Genomic DNA, 19,254 nt, shown 5'->3' with positions numbered 1-19,254 from the left:
ATTTCACAAGGCAAAGGATCAAGGCTAATAATAAAAAAAAATACCTACCCAGTGAAACTGAGAATAATATAGGGGAAGAAATGGGCATTTCATGAAGTAGAAGAAGTTTTCAGTCTCAACATGGGGGATGTGGGAAGAAAAGCAAAAGACAAGCTTCACTGACTATCAGAGTATATGAGGGATATAGTGGGGAGTTGGAGTGAGGAGAGGTATAAAAAGATTAGAAAAGTAGGAAGACAGCAAGTTATGAAGGGCATTGAATAACAGATTTTTAAATTTGATCCTAAAGGTGATAAGATGCCATTGGAGTTTATTGAATAAAAAAGTAAAAGGCAAAGGTGTAGTATCTTTGAGTACCACCATACTTCCTCACTATGGATAGTAACTCTCTCTGCTACCTTTAAGACCTGTCTATATAGCCCATCTATAGTCCAATTTTAGGTTAATTGAAATATTCAGATCACCTTTTTAGCCCTTCAGAACTACTCAACTGCTGCTTTCTTCTCATAGTTATCTCTGCCACTTTAACAAGACATGGTAAATTTCATTTTTATTTACCATTTTTATAGGGAAGCAGAGTGGTGTGTAAATGGAATTAGCTCATCTTCATTCATTGTTAGACTCTAGCCATCAAAAATAATGTCACCCCACCCAATTTAGGATTAAGTGGGGAGGGGAAGGTCTGTTACCCACATGTGACAATAAATAACAAATCAAAAACAAGGGACTGACCTTTAGGCAGTCCAAAATAGTGTTGAGCTGCCATTTGTCCACCTGAAATTGGAGGTGGATGCAGAAAGTGACAAAAAATGCTATCTTTTAAATATGATGGTAACTTCCTGTGGAGACAGTTGGAACTTTGAACCTGGTATTGAAGGATCTCTGGTGACACCTCAGACTGCTTCTCTCTGAATTGTCATGTGGGTAAGTTAGGCTGACTTCCTTGCTCCTCCCTTAGTGTTTCTGGAGGCTCTACCCTTAAGGAGGCCTCTCTTGCCTCTCTAATTGTAAAAGGCTTTGTGGCTAGAAACCTTGTTTAATTAACTTCTGTGCTCCTTTGCTGGGGCCTCTAAATTCCTACCTGGTCTGGACCTCTGGTCCAGGCCAGAGTTTCTCTCTCTCAATTTCCCTACCTTCAACCTTCCTAATTGTAAATAAACTTCTATAAAAGTCATCCTGACTTCGGTCTATTTTTAATTTGAAATCGAGTTAATTCAATTTCTGGCGACCATACCTTAAAAATCTAGTTTCCCCTCTTACAGAGGATAAGTGCTGGATCTGACATGGGGAAGACAAATTATAATCTAGCCTATGATACCTACCATCTCAATGACCATAGACAGGTGATTCTTTTGTAAGCCTTCAGGCTTACTTGAAATTAGCAATTATATATGGATAGAAAAATGTCAAAAACCACATTAGTGACATATAAGATTAGAAAATAATTTGACTGGTCATGAAGAGAGTATGAAAAGTCATATAAGAATTAGCATAATTACTCCATTTTCTACATTGATATATTCAGAATTCTAAAAACAAACAAATATACAAATTGGAAGAGTTCCAACACATTGGTTAGATCCTCTGATTGGATTTTTGCAAATGCTAGCCTAATAATTCAAGACAAAATAATATGGGAATATAAGAATGAAGAAAACACACCATAAATGAATCAAGGATCCTTTAATTATCAAATTATGCATAACACTCTCATTAAATTTATTTTTCTTTTACTGTTCACTTAATCTTAAATAGTTGACATAACTTGAGAAGTATCCCATTACTTTAGAGAATAAAGCTTAGGTTTAAAGGACAAATTCCTCCATAACTCCTCTTGTTTGTTTTTTTTTTAACCCTTACCTTCTGTCTTAGAACCAGTACTAAGGCAGAAGAAGAGGCAGAAGAGAAGGTCTAGGAAATTAGGATTAAGTGACTTGCCCAAGTTCACGCAGTTAGGAAATGTCTAAGGACAAATTCCAACCCAAGAATTTTATCTCTAGGCCTGGCTCTCAATCCATTCAACCACCTACCTACCCCTCCTTCATAGTTCTTAACCTAGGATCTGTGAACTTTAAAATAATTTTATTACTATTTCATCATGATTTGTGTTCTTTGTAAACATATATATTTTATTTTATGCAACTAAACACCTTCTGAGAAGTGGTGGAAAAGCTTTGCCATATTACCAAAGGAGTCCTTCGATGATACATACAAAAAATAAGAAGTACCTTTTCATTCTCCCTATTCCTTAGCCTTTCAAGGTTCTTGATTTCATCAATCTGAATTCTTTCTCCTTAGAGTCATATTGCAACCACACAAAACTTTACTGAAGAATTTATGTGATTAGAAAAAGAATAAGAAAAGAAAAAATTACCAGTGGGAAGTACAATCTGGGAAGTGATGGATGCCACCTTGAATGACAGGGATGGCAGTTGGAAGACTCTGAATGTTCCCAGGTTCCATGAGCCAGGGGCAAACGTCGGTTGGCCCCACAGTATAAATACCCCTGACAACCACTTTGAGGGAGTCTCTCTGGAGGTCTGGACAGGAGTCTCTGGACTGGGAATCTCAGGGTGAGTGGTAAAAGGTGGAAGGGAGGCCTGTGAAGAAGAGGGTTGGAATATCTCTGAAGCTATTTCCTGACAGACTGTGAGAGTGATAGTGAGAAAGCTGAGAGAATAAGATCATCAACACAACTGCATCAATATCTTGCCTATTCTCTGGCCTGGCTATGGCCAAGTCTGGCCAGAGGGAGTGAGAGTGAGCAAATCTCCAGCTTTCACCTGATCAATAGCCTCCAGTCCTGATTGTCAACTAGTTTATAGATAATAGATCAATAGGGTCTCCATTCCCCAATCCTTGTCCTTGTTATCCTTTACCTGAGTATAGATAAAGAATATTCAACAAGTACCTTCCTGAGTGGTTTATATCATGGCCCTTGGGAAGGGTATCAAACACAGTCAGATCCCAAACATTATCCAAGGCAAATCAATAGCCCAATACTAATCTATCCAACCTCAGGTTGGACCTGGAAAGGTTACCCATCTATCTAACCTCTCGAGGGTCCTCCCTAGGCAACGGTTAGAGAGAAAGGGAAATTACAGCAACTGTCAAGGGTGATTGGAGTTGGTGTTCCTCCATCATCTGCAGCTGAGGAGAATACAGATAGATACATCAATGCCATTGTACATCCATTCATTCTCCCTTGGTCCCCTTTTGTTTATAACAGAAGCTAGGTGGTACAATGGATAGAGTTCTAAGTCTGGAGCCAGGAAAACCTGAGTTCAAATCTAGCTTCAGACACATATTAATTATCTGACCCTATACAAATCCCTTAGCACTGTTTACTTAGTTTCTTCATCTGTAAAATTGAGAAGGATATGATAAATCGTGCTAGTATTTTGGCCAAGAATATCCCCAAAGAAGACATAAAGAGTCCAACACAACTGAACAAAGTAGACCAGGTTCAAAATTCATTGTTAGAAATATTAAGTACATGGATTTTAAAAACAACCAGGTGGTACAGTGTTTAGAATGCTAGGCCTGAAGTCAGGAAGACCTGATTTCAAATCCATCCCCAGATACTTGCTAGCAGTGTGACCTTGGGCAAATCACTTAATCTTTTTTTTTGTCTGTGTCCTCACCTATAAAAATGAGATGGAGAAGGAAAAAACAAACAACTCAAGTATCTTTGCCTAAAAAACCCAAATCATATCACAAAGAGTCAGGCACAACTGAACAACAATAACAGCATCCAAACATATGGTGATGTAGGTTTCTAAATATAGCTGAGCTGGTCCCCAGATGAATAGCCTAATTGATCAATGAACCTTCTTTATGTTATGATTAAAAGAATCAGAGAAAATAGAGTCTCAACTTCTCTTACTACCTTCTACAATGTCACTGTGCCACAATATCTATATGTCTATCTACTTACCCATCCATCCATCCATCCATCCATCCATCTATCTATTTATATTCAATAAGTAAATTGAATTTAAAGAAAATATGAAGAACTTTTGTACTCTTTTGTGCTTCTAAAGAGTTGTTTCACATTGTTACAATACCATATTTTTGAGATGAATATATATTTGATCCCTGTATCACATTTATTCTTTAATCACATGATACTGTTCTAACACCAACCAGCCATTTTGATGACCAAGTATAGAGTAAGAGAGAAAGTGTACACAAGTCATGGAGTAAAAACTCATTACTCTAGCTAAAAAAACAAATTACAACTTAAAACCAATGCAACCTACAGTAGCTTTGTCTGCCTATTTGAATAGGAGATATAATTTCCCCATATGGTTCTAACAAATCTAGATTAAAGAAAAGATAAATAATTTCCTCTTCTGTGTGAAATGATATTCTCAGGATTTTGAGGAAAGCACCCTTTTTATTGGGTTAACATTCTTTGTTAAGATTAAGGAAGATACTGAGTTTCTGAGGATGAACAGATGTAGATGGTTGGCCATCTGAATCACTAAACTGAATGTACACATTCATAAAATTTTAAACCTATTTAAGTTTTTGAACTGGGGTAGAAAGTTTTCTATTATCAATGCAACATATTTCAGTTAAAAACATATATTTCATAGGAAACTCAGTTTAATGTACCATTTTGTCAAGAACTGTAATTGCTTCTTTAAATTTTAATTAGTATTAATTATTGAATTAATATTTTACACTATTTCCTGTACTTGTCCAGAATGAGATTAAAGGTGTGATAGAGGGATGGATATATGTCCACAAATGCATAATCAATATGAGACATCTTTTGCTTTCAATCATTAGCTTTCCTATTCAGAATTAATATTTCTAAATTATAAAATCTCTATTTTATATTAATTCTTCTTTGGATTAATTAGAATTATATGATATACATGAATTCAGAGTGGGAAGAGACTTTAGAATTAAGATCCATATTTTATAAATGAGGAAACTGAGGCCCAAGGAAGATAGTAATTTTCTCGATTTTACATAGGTTGTGACTGAGCATAAAATAGAACCTACATCCTATGATTCCATAACTAAAGCCTCTGGTTATCATAATTTCTCTGTGGGATTTTCCAGAGGGGTGGTATCTAAACTGTTGATTGTAGAAATCTTTCTAAAACAATGTGACTCTGACTTTTGATTAAATTGCTTAGTTATGGTTCATTTGACTTGTGGCACCATATATTTCTTTGTCTCTAATCTAACCATAATCTGAATCTCTGACAAAATGCTTCCAAATAGCAAAAGCTAAAAAATAATCATTAATTTCAATTTATTTTGCTCCTCTATAAGCCTCATGTTTTTGTACTGATGTAGAAATTTCATCAATATTCTTTAATTGAGGTCTCAAGAGTTTAGCATTGCAGTAGAGGAGAATGTGTTTATGTTATATATATGTTTCTTGTTGAGTTTTTTCCCTAAGCAAGATTGTAATGGTTCAAGAACACAGCCTTTTTTATATGATTTCTACATGTCTCTTCTCCAGTTTTTGATTCTGAGTACCATGCAAAGATTCTTTTTTAGGCATTTCTCCTAGAATGCAGTAGTTATTTGGCAAAGCTAATTTGTCCTCCATTTGTGTTATTAATCATGGTTAGAGAAAGTTGTCCATTTTCTTTGGGAAGAAATATGATTTTATCAGTCTATTAGAATCATAAGTAGAGATATAATTAGAATAAGATGTTTGCTTTAAATAAAAGAATGCATATGAATGTGGATAATTCTAAAATGCCAATATTTCTTTGAAAATGCTTAGAAATGTTTTCTTCTTCTTAGCTCTAGACCAGTGGTTCCCAAACTTTTTTGGCCTACCGCCCCCTTTCCAGAAAAAATATTGCTTAGCCCCCTGGAAATTATATATATTTTTTAAATTTTAATAGCAATTAAAAGGAAAGATAAATGCACCTGTGGGCCATCACAGCTTTCCTGGATCACTGCAGCACCCACCAGGGGGCGGTAGTGACCACTTTGGGAATCACTGCTCTAGACTAATACCAACATGGGAGAACCATCATGAGATACAGCATGGCCAGGGATCATTCACTTATTCAAATCATTTTCTTTTTCTTTCCTTACATGATGCCTTATAAATCAGTTGACTCATCCATAGAAAGAAGCATATAATCTGGCTTATAGAGACGACCACAAGTAAACTACTAGCTTCAGAGAATTATAGAGAAAAGCCTGCAGCATCTCAGTAGAACCATATCATCTTTTGATTGATAAAAGCACCATAATATACTACAGAAGGAAGTCATCGAGTCTATATCTCTAGAAATTAAGAAAGGAACCATGCAACCATTTGTCTTGGTTGGTTTATGTTTTCACCTACCTTTAGGCAAGAGATTAAATTAGATTATAGACCATTGTATCTCTTTAATTCTATTCACTCTGAGAGACAGGGAAGGAATGACCTAAATTGTAAAAGAGCATGAAACACACTTCACTATCAGTTTCTGTTGTTTGGTCATTTCAGTCATGCATAACTCTTGGTGGCCTCATTTGGCCTCAGTTTTCTTGGAGAAGATACTGGAGTAGTTTTCTCTTTCCTTCTTCAGATTATTTTACAGATGAGGAAACTGTGGCAAACAGAGTTAAGTGATTTATTAAGGATCAAACAATTAGTAAATGTTCGAGGCTGGATTTGAACTCAGGAAGGTTTTTTTTTTTTTTTTCTGATTCCCAGGCATAGTGCTCTATCCATTATAGCTGTCCAGCAGTACCCACCAACAAAATCCTTTGTAACTCTATCTATTCTCCCAAAAGCCATGCTAATAAGAAATTTTAACATTTCAAGTTTTAATATTTTTTAATGAAGCAAGTTCCTTCTTCATTGTAGGAATCCTAGATACTTACTGTTAGCAATTATCTAATTTATTGAAGATTCCCACAAATCTATGATGATATCCCATTATTAGCACAATTTAAATCAGGTGGGATTTCATAGGATTGATAGATATTCAGTAAGGACCTTTGTTAAAAAATTATGAGAAAAATTTAATCTGGAATTTAACTTTTTTAACATTAAAACTCAATATAATATCTATAAGAAATCAACTTAAGTTCTTTGTGGCTCAGTTCTCTTGCTAAATAGGATGGAAACAAAGGGAAACCATCATAACTAGAGAAAAGTGAAATGTTTAAAACATTACCAAGTGAAATTCCCCTAAATTTAGCCTAATCTACTTGGGAAAGTATTTTCCTTTACCCAGAAACCCAACAATCCTCAAAAGTCCCTCATTAGGGAAAAAATAAAGAATCCTAAAATGATTAGCCAAGACATACAAATAATAGTAATAATAATACACTTTAAGAAGGATATAAAGAGCTTGTGAATATCCAGAGGACTATAATGAGGACAGTGAAACTAATGTTATACAAGGATGTGGCAAAAGAAGTGGCAATTTTTGTCCTGAAAATTGAAAATGGAGGAGGGGAGGATGATTTCTATTTTCAAGTATTTGAATGACTATCATGAAAGAGGTATTAGACTAGTTCTACTTGGCCGCAAATGACAAAATTGCAGACAATAGGTTAAAGTCACCAGTCAAGAATCTTAAAAAGAATTTTTAAAAAATCTTAAAATCAGAGGATTTAGAAATGAAAGGGACCTTAAAGGTCATTTAGTTGAACTCCCTGCTCCCTTGTTTTTAAAGATCTGGAAATCAAAACCAAAAAAATGAGGTAGCTTGCTCTAGGTCACACAGGTAATACTCAAATCAAAATTCAACCTCCAGCTCTTTAAACCCAGAGCTTATAGATGATACTGTTTTCTGCACCACACTAACTCATTGGGAGTGGGAGGAGAGAGAGAGAGACAGAGAGAGACAGAGAGAGAGAGAGAGACAGACAGACAGACAGAGAGAGACAGAGAGAGACAGAGACAGAGAGAGACAGAGACAGAGAAAGACATATATAAACATACACACACAGCAATTAGGGCACTTTAAGAGTAGAATAAGCTGCTTCAGAAAAAAATGTATTAAAGGACTTTGAAATAAATTTCTAAAACCACTAGTCAGATATGTTTAGGTAAAGATTTAGGTAAAGGTTAATGTCTTCTGGGGTCCTTTTTGATTATGAACTTCTTTTATTCATGACATCTTGTGATTTGATTATACCTTTCCATTAATGGATTAAGAATTATTGGTAGTTATTCATGTTCCTTAGATCAAGCAGAGAGAATAAGTGCTGCGTTTTCTTTATATTTGTCTATCACAGTTCGCTTTAAAAGAATTTTTGTTCATCTGTTGAAAGGTGTAATTATTTTTTAAGTTTTCTTAAATGCTTGTAATTAGTATATTTAATTGTCGTAGTATACAGGAAACCTGAAATCTAGTCACAGATATGCCATCATTTTGTTCTAAGTCATTGGAAAATTAACAGGAACATTCCATGCTTTTTTTTTTATTTGAAAAATGGAAAATAACTATCTTCCTTTCCAACCCACATGCCATTTTTTAGGATCATGTAGAGGTCAATAGTATGCCACTTCTTCAAAAATGAAAAATGAATGCCTCTTTCAATGAGAAACTTGGCCAAATGGAAATTCCAATTTGATACATTATTGAGCACTATAATTTTTCTTTAATTTTCATTTCAAATTGTGATTTGCATAAGTTATTGAACATATGTTTCAACCTGATCTTCTCCCTCTTTCTGGAAGAGCACAAAAGATGGGTTAGATAGAAATGGTCCTATCTACAATATTTTAGCTATTTGTAAATGACCCATGTTATATCTCTCTCTTGCTTTCAGTCTTTCAAACTTTTTAAGTTTGTCGTTTTTAAATTACCACTTATCTACCCATTCTTTCATGTTTAGTATGATAGGATAATTGATCAACCTATCCAAGAGCATATATTATGCTCCAAACCTTGTATTAGATCACAAGGATACAAATACAAAGAAGGGAATAATTCCTGGATAGCATATATAAATTTCAAGTATCACTATTACTATTATTATTATTATTATTATTATTATTATTACTATATATGAAGTTCCTTCCACTAAAACCCTAGTTTGATGCCTCATTGTAACATGGAAGTAACTCTGAGTCATCAAAGACTATGCCATTGAATTCTAAGGTCCTGCCAAACTGGAAAAACTTCAGGTAACAAGTTCAATGTGGAATAGTTATCTGAAATCTGAAGAGATGCTTATTATCAGAAAGTTGGGTACCAGGTGATTTGTGATCTCCCAAAATTCTTAGCTACCAATTAAAGTACAGAAAGAATGCATTTTGCATCAGAGGAAAGGATACCAACATGGATGAAGTTATGGCATTTTGAAGAATTGATGTTTCTAACATGTAAAAAGTAGATTACTAAGCCTGGGTAATGGACAAGTTGATTTTTTAAGTTCTTTAATTTTTGTAATTTAATTCATTTTAACATTAATAACTTTAAATATAAAGATTGAAGATGATCCTGAGCAGAAGTCATGTACATTTGCTGATAAATACTTTTTTGATTTATAGGACCAGTGGTTTTGGCGAGTGAGGAACAACAGGGTGATGGATGGATACCCCATGCAAATTACTTATTTCTGGAGGGGATTGCCTCCAAGTATTGATGCAGTATATGAAAACAGTGATGGAAATTTTGTCTTCTTTAAAGGTAAGAATGGTTAATATCTGACTAATTTAAACATTAAATAGAGCTTTAAAAACCTTTGGAAAATGTATATATACCTAGTACAACTATCAATAATATGGAAATAGGTCTTGATCAATGACTCATGAAGAAATCAGTGGAAATGTGCATTGGCTGGGGTAGGATTTGGGGTGAGAGATTAAGAACATGAATCATGTAACCATGGAAAAATTTTTTCTAAAACAAAGAAAATTTTAAAAAAAGAAAATGTATATATGTGTCTATGTGTTTAAAGCTACATATAAGTGTGTATAAGTATATATAAAGATAGATAGACAGACAGGCAGGCAGACAGACAGAGAGGTAGGTAGGTAGGTAGATAGGTAAGTAGGTAAATGGATAACTGCTCCAAATTGGGAGAAACCATCTTTAATCAATGTAAATTAGTAATCACCTGCCTTTTGATCCAGCCATACCATTGCTAGGTTTATACCCCAAAGAGATCATAGGGGAAAAGACATGTACAAAAATATTTATAGCTGCTCTCTTTCTTTGTGGTGGCAAAAAAACTGGAAAATGAGGGTATGCCCTTCAATTGGGGAATGGCTGAACAAATTGTGGTATATGCTGATGAAGGAATACTATTGTGCTCAAAGGAATAATAGACTGGAGGAATTCCATGTGAACTGGAATGACCTCCAGGAACTGCTGCAGAGTTAAAGGAGCAGAGCCAGAAGAACATTGTACACAGAGACAGATACACTGTGGTAAAATCAAATGTAATAGACTTCTGTATTAGCAGCAATGCAATGACCTAGGACAATTTTGAGGGATTTATAGGAAAGAATGCTACCCACATTCAGAGGAAGAACTACAGGAGTGGAAACACAGAAGAAAAACAAGTGCTTGAACACATGGGTTGATGCGGACACGATTTGGGATGTAGACTCTTAATGACCACCCTAGTGCAAATATCAATAATATGGAAAAAGGTCTTGATAAATGACACACGAAGAAACCAGTAGAAATGCACGTCAGCTAAGGGAATTTGGGGGGTGCGGTGGGGGAAGAGAGAACAAGAACATGAATCATGTAACCATGGAAAAAATTTTTCTAAAAAAAAATAATAATCTCAAAAAAGTAACTAATCTATAAATTAAATTCTTAGGGAATACACAATTTCATTTAGACATGTATATGTATATACATGTATATGTATAAACACACACATACACTGATATAATTAAAAGGGCCCTTCTTCATAATAACAATGTAATGGAATGACCAATGAATTTGGAGTCAGAAGACCCAAATTATTGTCTCTTTCTTGTTACTAAGTTTTTGACCATGGGGGCAAGTTATTTAAAATCTCTTACTCTCAGGTTACTTAACTTGAAAATGTATATTATTGAATTAAATGACCTTTAAGCTCCCCTTTTCCTCTAAATCCATTACTCATTACTTAAAATCAGAAGACCTAGATCCAATATCCAGTTCTGCCATTTGAAAATTGTAAAACTTCAGTAGATTGAGCCTAGTTCCTATCCTTCCAGTTCCAATATTCTGTGAATTTTAAAATGGAAATTATAATGTGTGCCTCTCCTGCTTCAGTAGCTTGATGTACTAATCAGATGAAATAATGTATGTGTACAGTGTTTTTTAAATTGTAACACACTATTCACCTACAAGTTACTGTCATAAACACTAAAACTATAATAATGTGGTCATTGCTTTATCATATCTAACATACCACCATGAAATGAATGGTTGTTAATTATATAGTGAATTTGTCAAAAGCCAAATCAGTTTTGGTATCAGATGGATTGTATTATTTGAAATATCAAAAAAAAATTAAATAAGCAATATAAATGAGCTCAATGGAAATTGTCAACTCCAAACCCTCTCTGCTCTGATGTATTTAATTCTATTATAAATTTCTGATAACAAAATTCCACAGCCAGAGGAATTTGAATATGGCCTAATAATATAAAAAAAGAAATAATTACCACATTGACAGAGATTTTAGAAATATTTCTGTAGTATTTGGATTGTTATTTTACTAAATAAAATTTGATTCAACTCATTTTAGATATAACTGTAGTCAAAATTCTACTGTAATTTTCAAATCTTTATTTTTAAAAAAAGTAGGGAAATGTTAATACAAATCCTATTAAGCTAAGATTCTCAATGGGGAAAAAATACCCCTGTCAAAGCAGTAAACATCTCTAATTAAATAACAGTGTTATAGTAAAATGACTGTTGTATTTGTAAATTGAAGTGGACTTTAGGCATGGAGTTGACACCAATTGTACTAGGTAATTCCACTGTATAACTGACAACAGTATACAATTATACAAAAATATACATAAATGTGTATAAATCAAGAGTTATTTATTAAGATCGTACAATGTACCAGGCATTTTGCTTGAGGCTGGGGGTATAAGTACAAAAATGAAAAAAATATTTACTTAACAATTAGCTTACATTGAAAAAAAGATGTAATGGGACACATATAATTATATCTAGCATTAATATAAAGTGAATACATACAGATATGTAAGATGTAATATAGTTTAGGTTGGAGAGCTCTAGTAATTGGGAAGAGATAGTCAATAAAAGTTTGATGAAGGGAGTTTGGCCTGGCTGCATTTTAAAGGAAGAATGGGACTTCATGAAATAGAAATAAAGAAGGAGCACTAAAGCATAAAGCCTGGAGATAGTGGTAGGTGAGAAACAGAGAAACCAGTTTGCCTGGAACTCTGAATGCTGAAGAGAGAGTAATGTCCAGCCAGACTGGAAAGATAAGTAGGGACTAGATTGTGAGGAAAGATAAATCAAAGAGTTTATATTGGAAACACCTGTGTTGATTGTGTAGGGAAGCAGCATTGTCAGACCTGTACTTAAAGAAAATTACTTTGGTAGCAGTATAGAGGATGGATTGGAATAATGCCAACTTTATGTATCTGGACTACTATAAGGATGTGAAGTCTTTGGGAGAATTAGTGAAATTTGGAAGTGTGTTGACAATGATTTATTTTGTATATGTTGAATTTATAATCTCTCTAATCTATGTGGTGTGCAATGTCCAATAGGAAATTGGTGATTTGGGAATGAAAATCAGGGAAGAAAGTGGGATTCTCACTTTGTGTTTATCAATACATATGCATATATATGTTTATAAATTCATGTATATATTTATTTGCATACATGTATATGCACACTCATATACATATTGCATATATGGTTAAATCCATGGGAGATGATGATGTTCATATTCATAAAATAGAGCATGGAAGGAAGAAGATGAGTGCTTGGGACAGAACACTGGGAAACAGTCACAGTTAGATGTTATGATGTAAATCATATGCTATCAAAGGAATGAAAAAATAAATGAGTAAGTAAATGAATGATGAATATACCAATTTGACTATATGAGTCAGAAATATCTTTTGAAAAGAGAAATAAATGGGTTTTGCTTCTCATCTATCTCTTCCTTCTGTTTTAGTGTAGGACTTATCTTTCCCCATGCTACCCCTTTAAAATGTCTCTGTTATATTGAATGGTTCCATCCTTTCCATTCATCCAGATAATCAACCTTGGTGTCATTTTTACTTGTTTTCTCTCACTTACAACACATATTCCCTTAGCTGAGACACAAACTGCCTATTGGACATTTCAAACCACATGTGTTGGAGTTATCTTAAACTCAACAAGTCTAAAACTGAACTCATTGATTTTCTACCTAAACCTTTTCTACTTCCAAACTTTCTTATATCTGTCATATATCATCCTTCCAGGATCTCAGTTTCATAACCATGGCATTATCCTTGACTCCTCATTTTTCCCCACTCCCACATATCCAATCAGTAGCTTCACATCTCTCATAATCAATCCCTTATCTCATCTTATACAGTTACCCAACTTAGTTCAGGCGTTCATCACCTTTCTCCTAAATTACTGAAACAGTCTTACAATTTACCTCCCTGCTTTTATTTAAATCTTTTAGTCTATCCTAAAGATGACTGCCAAAGTAATTTTCCATAAACACAGATATGACCATGTCATTCTTTCAGGCAAACTACTCCATTTTTTCCTTCCAATCTCATTAGACATTATGTTCCCTCCAAAATTTTTATATAACCAAACTGTCCTTCTTTCTGTTCTTTGGACATCAACATTTTTTCTCTGTTCCCATGACTGATTATCTCCTATGCCAGGAACACATTCCTTTCTTATTTTTGCATCATAAAATATTTTCCTTTAAGATGTAACTTGGACAAAATCTTCTCCAAAAGTGGTCCCTGGTCCTCAAACTGCTAATACCCTCTTTCCCATACAACTGTGTATTTAAATACTTTGTGAATAAATCATGAATACATACATCTATATATCTATATATGTGTATTTATGTATACCATAAATGTGTTAATGTACTTATTATTTCCTTATTGAATATAAGTTGAGAAAAGATTGTTTCATTCTTCATGTTTATGTCCTCAGCACTTAATACAGAGACTGGTACAAAGTGTTCAATAATCTTGATTGATATAATGCATTGCCAAATCATACAATTTCTTCCTCCAAAACATCTTTTGTATAAATTTTCTCTCCACTCTCACAGACACAATTTTAATTCAGGCTTTCATTGCCTCTCAAATGATCTACTGAAAAAAATTTTAGTTGGATTTTCTATTTCATTTCTGACCACTCTAAATCTATTTTCTTCTGACTGCCAAAGTAATTTTCTTAAATATAAATGTCACCATGTCACTCTTCCCCAACTCAATAAATTATGATGGATCTCTTTACCTGTATATAGGTTCAAATATAAACTCTCCTTTTTGGACATTTAGATTACTTGCAAATCTGCCCTCTATCTTCTTGTTGTTCAGGCATTTTTCAGTTGTGTCTAAATCTTTATGACCCCATTTGGCATTTTCTTAGCAGAGAAACCAAAGTGGTTTGTCATTTCTTTCTCCAAGGCCCGCATTTTACAGATGAAGAACTGAAGCAAAGAGAGGTAAGTGATTTGCACTGTGTCACAGAGTTAGTGTCTGAGGTCTGAAGAATATGTCATCCTGACCCCAGGCTCAACCCTTTATCCACTGCATCACCTAGATGTAATATCTTACATATGTTTTTATATATCACTTCCCTCCATTTTTTCCTGCAGATTAGGCAGTGATGGAAGCATAGATCAGTCAAAGTACCAAGTGACAAGTAATAAGCACATAAATTGTCTTTTCACTTATTTCTAAAATTATTAACTCTTCCTGGTTTGTTTTTTTTTATTTTCTATATTTTCTGTTATATAAAAAAGAATGGGAGAAATCATGGTTTATGGAAGAAAGTCAGTAAATAAAAATACATATTTGCTGTTTCTCATATATGATGTTCCACCTCCTGTCTCCTTGTGTTTATATGGGCAATTCTCTATGCTTACAATGCTCTCCATCATAACCTTTACCCTTTATAAACTCTGTTTTCTTTAAGACTTTTGAAGCATTATCTTCCATATATTTTTCCCAGTCTCCCAAATCTTACTGCCTTCCTCCCTAATCTGACTACCAAGCTACCCTGTATTTGCCTCTTATGTATTAATTCATGTATAACCACCATTAGAATGTAAGCTCCTTGAAAGTAGGGTTTATTTTTACTATTTCTTCGTATCTTTAGTATTTTACAGTGCCTAGAAAATTGTTCATGCTTAATAAATATTTGCTGATTGATAGTCACTGAGATAGCTAGTAACATGATGGAAATGAGAATTTATCTAATATTAATATTAATATTAATAATATTTTATTTAGCTTCCATGGTTCTGGATATACAAGCCTCTATTACCTAACACATAAATCACAACACATTATAGTCATTAAACTCTTCTCCCTATTTCTAATCTACTTTTTACTTTTCATGTTCCACCCATATCTATTTCCCTCAGAACATGAGTGGACTACATGCTAAGGGCTGATCTCATCTTTTCATTGTCTTACTACAAGGCAATATTTTGTTACCGTCTTATGAATTGTTTCTTGAGGCCACATCCATTGTTCACCTTTGTTGCAATGGGAAATGTCATAAAGGGTACACTGGAGCTTGATTATGGAGAGCTTTGAATGGCAACATAAATATTTTGGACCTTCTTCTGTAAGCTATGAAGAGTATTTCAGCATTTTTGAAACCTAATCACAGCCACACATCAATGAGATGAATGTGGAAGCATTAGGTAGAAATGATCACAGAGGGGAGAGGTTGGTGATAGGGTGCCCTGAGAATAGTTATTGCCTATAATAATGAAGGTGGACCTACCTGCATCAGTGGAATTTCCACAGTAGGATTTCCATACATGAATGAAATCATAGAGCTAGAAAAAATAAATGAATGAAGGAAAGCCTGCCAAATTATGTGAGGGAATCTCAATAGATGTTATCTGTATTAGCTAACAAGGAGAATTGGACAGGTGAAAAGTCAACTTACTAATAAGGAGCTTCTGTTAAACACCATCAGTAAAAAAGGCAGAGCAGTTTGACGTCTTTATCAGTGACACAGAGTCATTTTGTGGTTGAACACTATTCCCCTCTGGGGTGAAATGGTATTTTAATGCCCCCCTCAAAACATAAGACTTCTGGAGGTGTGTTCTTGGTGTTACTTTGAGAATCTGTTGCCACCAACTTTTGGTTCATTTAGGTTTTGGTCCATATTTTTCTGTGACCAGAGTTCCAAAATTTATAGCTTTTTTCCCTATCTCTTCAAGAGTGGTTTCATCAAATGTTCATTGTATTATCTATAGAGTGCAAAGAGTGAATTCAAGGGCAAAATCATCTTTATTACACTTTGAACTAATCTTGTGGTTATAGACTTGTAAGTGGAGAATTTTGAAATTCAGTGTCTCATTTAATAAATTCTTTTGACTCAAGTTTAAAGAATTGGAAATCTCTTCTAGCTCCTCCTGGTGTTCCTTTTCCTTACTGTGTTGACCATTTCTATGCACCTGACTCTTGGCATCACTGTTCATCTTAGCTAATTCACTTTACTCTACCACCAGGTCCTGGCTGGGTTCTTGTTCACCTATACACATCCCTGAAGAAGCAAAATTGTTACCATTTTTCTGACTCTAACCTTTGTGACTAAGCAAAAAACAGTCCAGGAATTCACCATGTGAACTCACAATTCAAAGAGCATTCCTTTTTTTTTTGCTTATAGCTATTAACTGAGTAGATTTTCCTTTGTTCTTGGTATACACTGTTTTGTTTAGCATTCCAGTGATGAGCCTCCAATCTCCATTATCCTTTTCTGAACTCAATCTCACTTTCTAAAAACTTTTCTACAGTTTCTAAAAGTTTATAATTGGGTAAAGATTGAGAAATACTTTTTTGTATATAAGCAATGTATCTTACTTGACTGTGCATATTAGCTATAAAAGTTTTATTTTTCTATATTTTTCCTGAGGGAGTTAGGGAAAGAAATTATATTTTTGTTCTTTAGAAAAAAGAAATTATTTTTTAAATATTGATTCCTTCACAAATTTACTTTAAGGATACACTACAAAATTTCTCATCTCTCTAAGTTATTTCCCACCCCCTCCTCACCCTGTATTTCTAAGTCTACTTCTTTGGGCCCTTTTTTAACTCAGCTAATATTAATTTAGAATGATAAAATATTTATTACTTTAACATAATTTCTTTTTCATCAGCTGAAATTGATATACCCACCAGCCACAACAATTTTTGTAACCTTTGTATGGCCACATTCTCCATGCTTTTTTCCTACAAAATCAACCATAGAAGTTTAAATATATATATATATATATATATATATATATATATATATATATATTCTTCNTTTGTTCTTTAGAAAAAAGAAATTATTTTTTAAATATTGATTCCTTCACAAATTTACTTTAAGGATACACTACAAAATTTCTCATCTCTCTAAGTTATTTCCCACCCCCTCCTCACCCTGTATTTCTAAGTCTACTTCTTTGGGCCCTTTTTTAACTCAGCTAATATTAATTTAGAATGATAAAATATTTATTACTTTAACATAATTTCTTTTTCATCAGCTGAAATTGATATACCCACCAGCCACAACAATTTTTGTAACCTTTGTATGGCCACATTCTCCATGCTTTTTTCCTACAAAATCAACCATAGAAGTTTAAATATATATATATATATATATATATATATATATATATATATATATATATTCTTCTCTTACCCATAAATTTCTCTTATTCCTTCTCAAATAATTTTGGTGCTTTTAATGTATTCCACAATATAGCAAATTCCAAAAGTATTCTACCTTGTAGTAAAGTCAGTACTGAACTTGAGGTCAAAAGCATTTGACTTCAAATATGTACTCAAGCACTTCCTATCTCTATAGAGTTCTGATCAGTTTACATAACTTCCCTAAGCCTCAATTTCTCAATCTATAAAATAAGAATTGTGACCCTGACTTCAAAATGTGTAGTTAGGATTAAATGTGATAGTGTCTATAAGGTGCTTTGCAAAATTAAAGTGCTACAAAATTCAATTATTATTGTCACATAAAATACTACTTTTTAATTTTTTCATGAATTTAAATCTTTACAATTTTAGATATTTAGAGTTTCTAGAATTCTTGGATTAACTGAAGAAATTCAAATTACCTTCAACTCTATAAAAATCCTTCATGGTTTGTGTAATTCCTTACTGTATACCCTCTCAGCGTTTAAACAAAGGAATTCTAATTTGGTTCATCTTTTCTCCTACAATAGTTGCTCCATCCTCTTAATCCTTTGGGATAGATTTTAGTGGTGTTTTTATGGTTTTGTTTTTAATTTCTTAAGACATGGTGCTCAGAACTACTTAGTCCTCTATACCCAAGTGTGCACTTGCTTTATAAAACACTAGAGTTTTGTCTGTTCTTTTCTTTTTGTTCCTATACCCAACCATTATTTAGAACTCTTGGATTAATTGAGTCGCTATAATTAATTTCAGTGCTAGTTTTCTCCTCCACTTTCAGTTACATTTTCCTGCCATCTCCCCTTCTTGGGTAATGTTCTTCCATTTCTTTGTTCCCCTTCCTTCTATTGATTTTGACACCTCTTTTTTATTTACTGAAAAGTTTGCTTAGAAATGGACTTTTGTTTATACTTTATTCTTTCTTCTATTAAAATTCTCATCATTATCCTTATTTTAATTTCTAACAAGAATTTGGGGCTAAAAGCTAAACTAAGCATATGTATCTAAGCTATAAGTAAGTATTTTATTCCTCTTAATATTGGAAGCATAAAATGACAGTGTCCAGGACAAAGTAGAATGACCAGGGAGAAGTAAAATGACACTAATGTAAACTCAGCATAAGGAGCAGATGAGAACAAAATTTGTTTCACTAGCCATGAAGGTAGCTGAAGCAGGTGCTGTGGGATACTTAGAGCTTGATCAGACACTGAAGATCCTAAGGGCACTCTGGGCCATACGCTGGACTTTTGTCTTGCCATTGGACTTTAAGGACTCTGAAAGAGAAAGTGAGTCTGCTATCTGTACAATTCAGCCTCCCTTAAATCCAATTCATGTGAAAGACATCATTCCATGATGTCAGTGGTCCTCTTTGAAAATGAAGGATGAGGAGGTAGCTAGATAGCATAATGGATAAGTACCAGACCTAGTTT

At 33.8% G+C, this 19,254-nt stretch overlaps 1 protein-coding gene across 1 annotated transcript in view; it reads left to right on the top strand.

The window, feature by feature from the left end:
- The window catches only part of MMP16 (matrix metallopeptidase 16), a 193,974-nt gene that overhangs the window by 152,284 nt on the left and 22,436 nt on the right, over positions 1 to 19,254 (top strand). Inside the window, exon 6 of the mRNA XM_044683813.1 lies at positions 9,482 to 9,620. Within this exon, the coding sequence (XP_044539748.1) occupies positions 9,482 to 9,620 (139 nt within the window). The remainder of the gene's footprint in view (positions 1 to 9,481; positions 9,621 to 19,254) is intronic.

Source organism: Gracilinanus agilis, chromosome 1, assembly GCF_016433145.1.
Source record: "Gracilinanus agilis isolate LMUSP501 chromosome 1, AgileGrace, whole genome shotgun sequence".
Taxonomy (NCBI): domain Eukaryota; kingdom Metazoa; phylum Chordata; class Mammalia; order Didelphimorphia; family Didelphidae; genus Gracilinanus; species Gracilinanus agilis.
The sequence above is the reverse complement of the archived record's forward strand: the minus strand, read 5'-3'. Positions and strand labels throughout refer to the sequence as shown.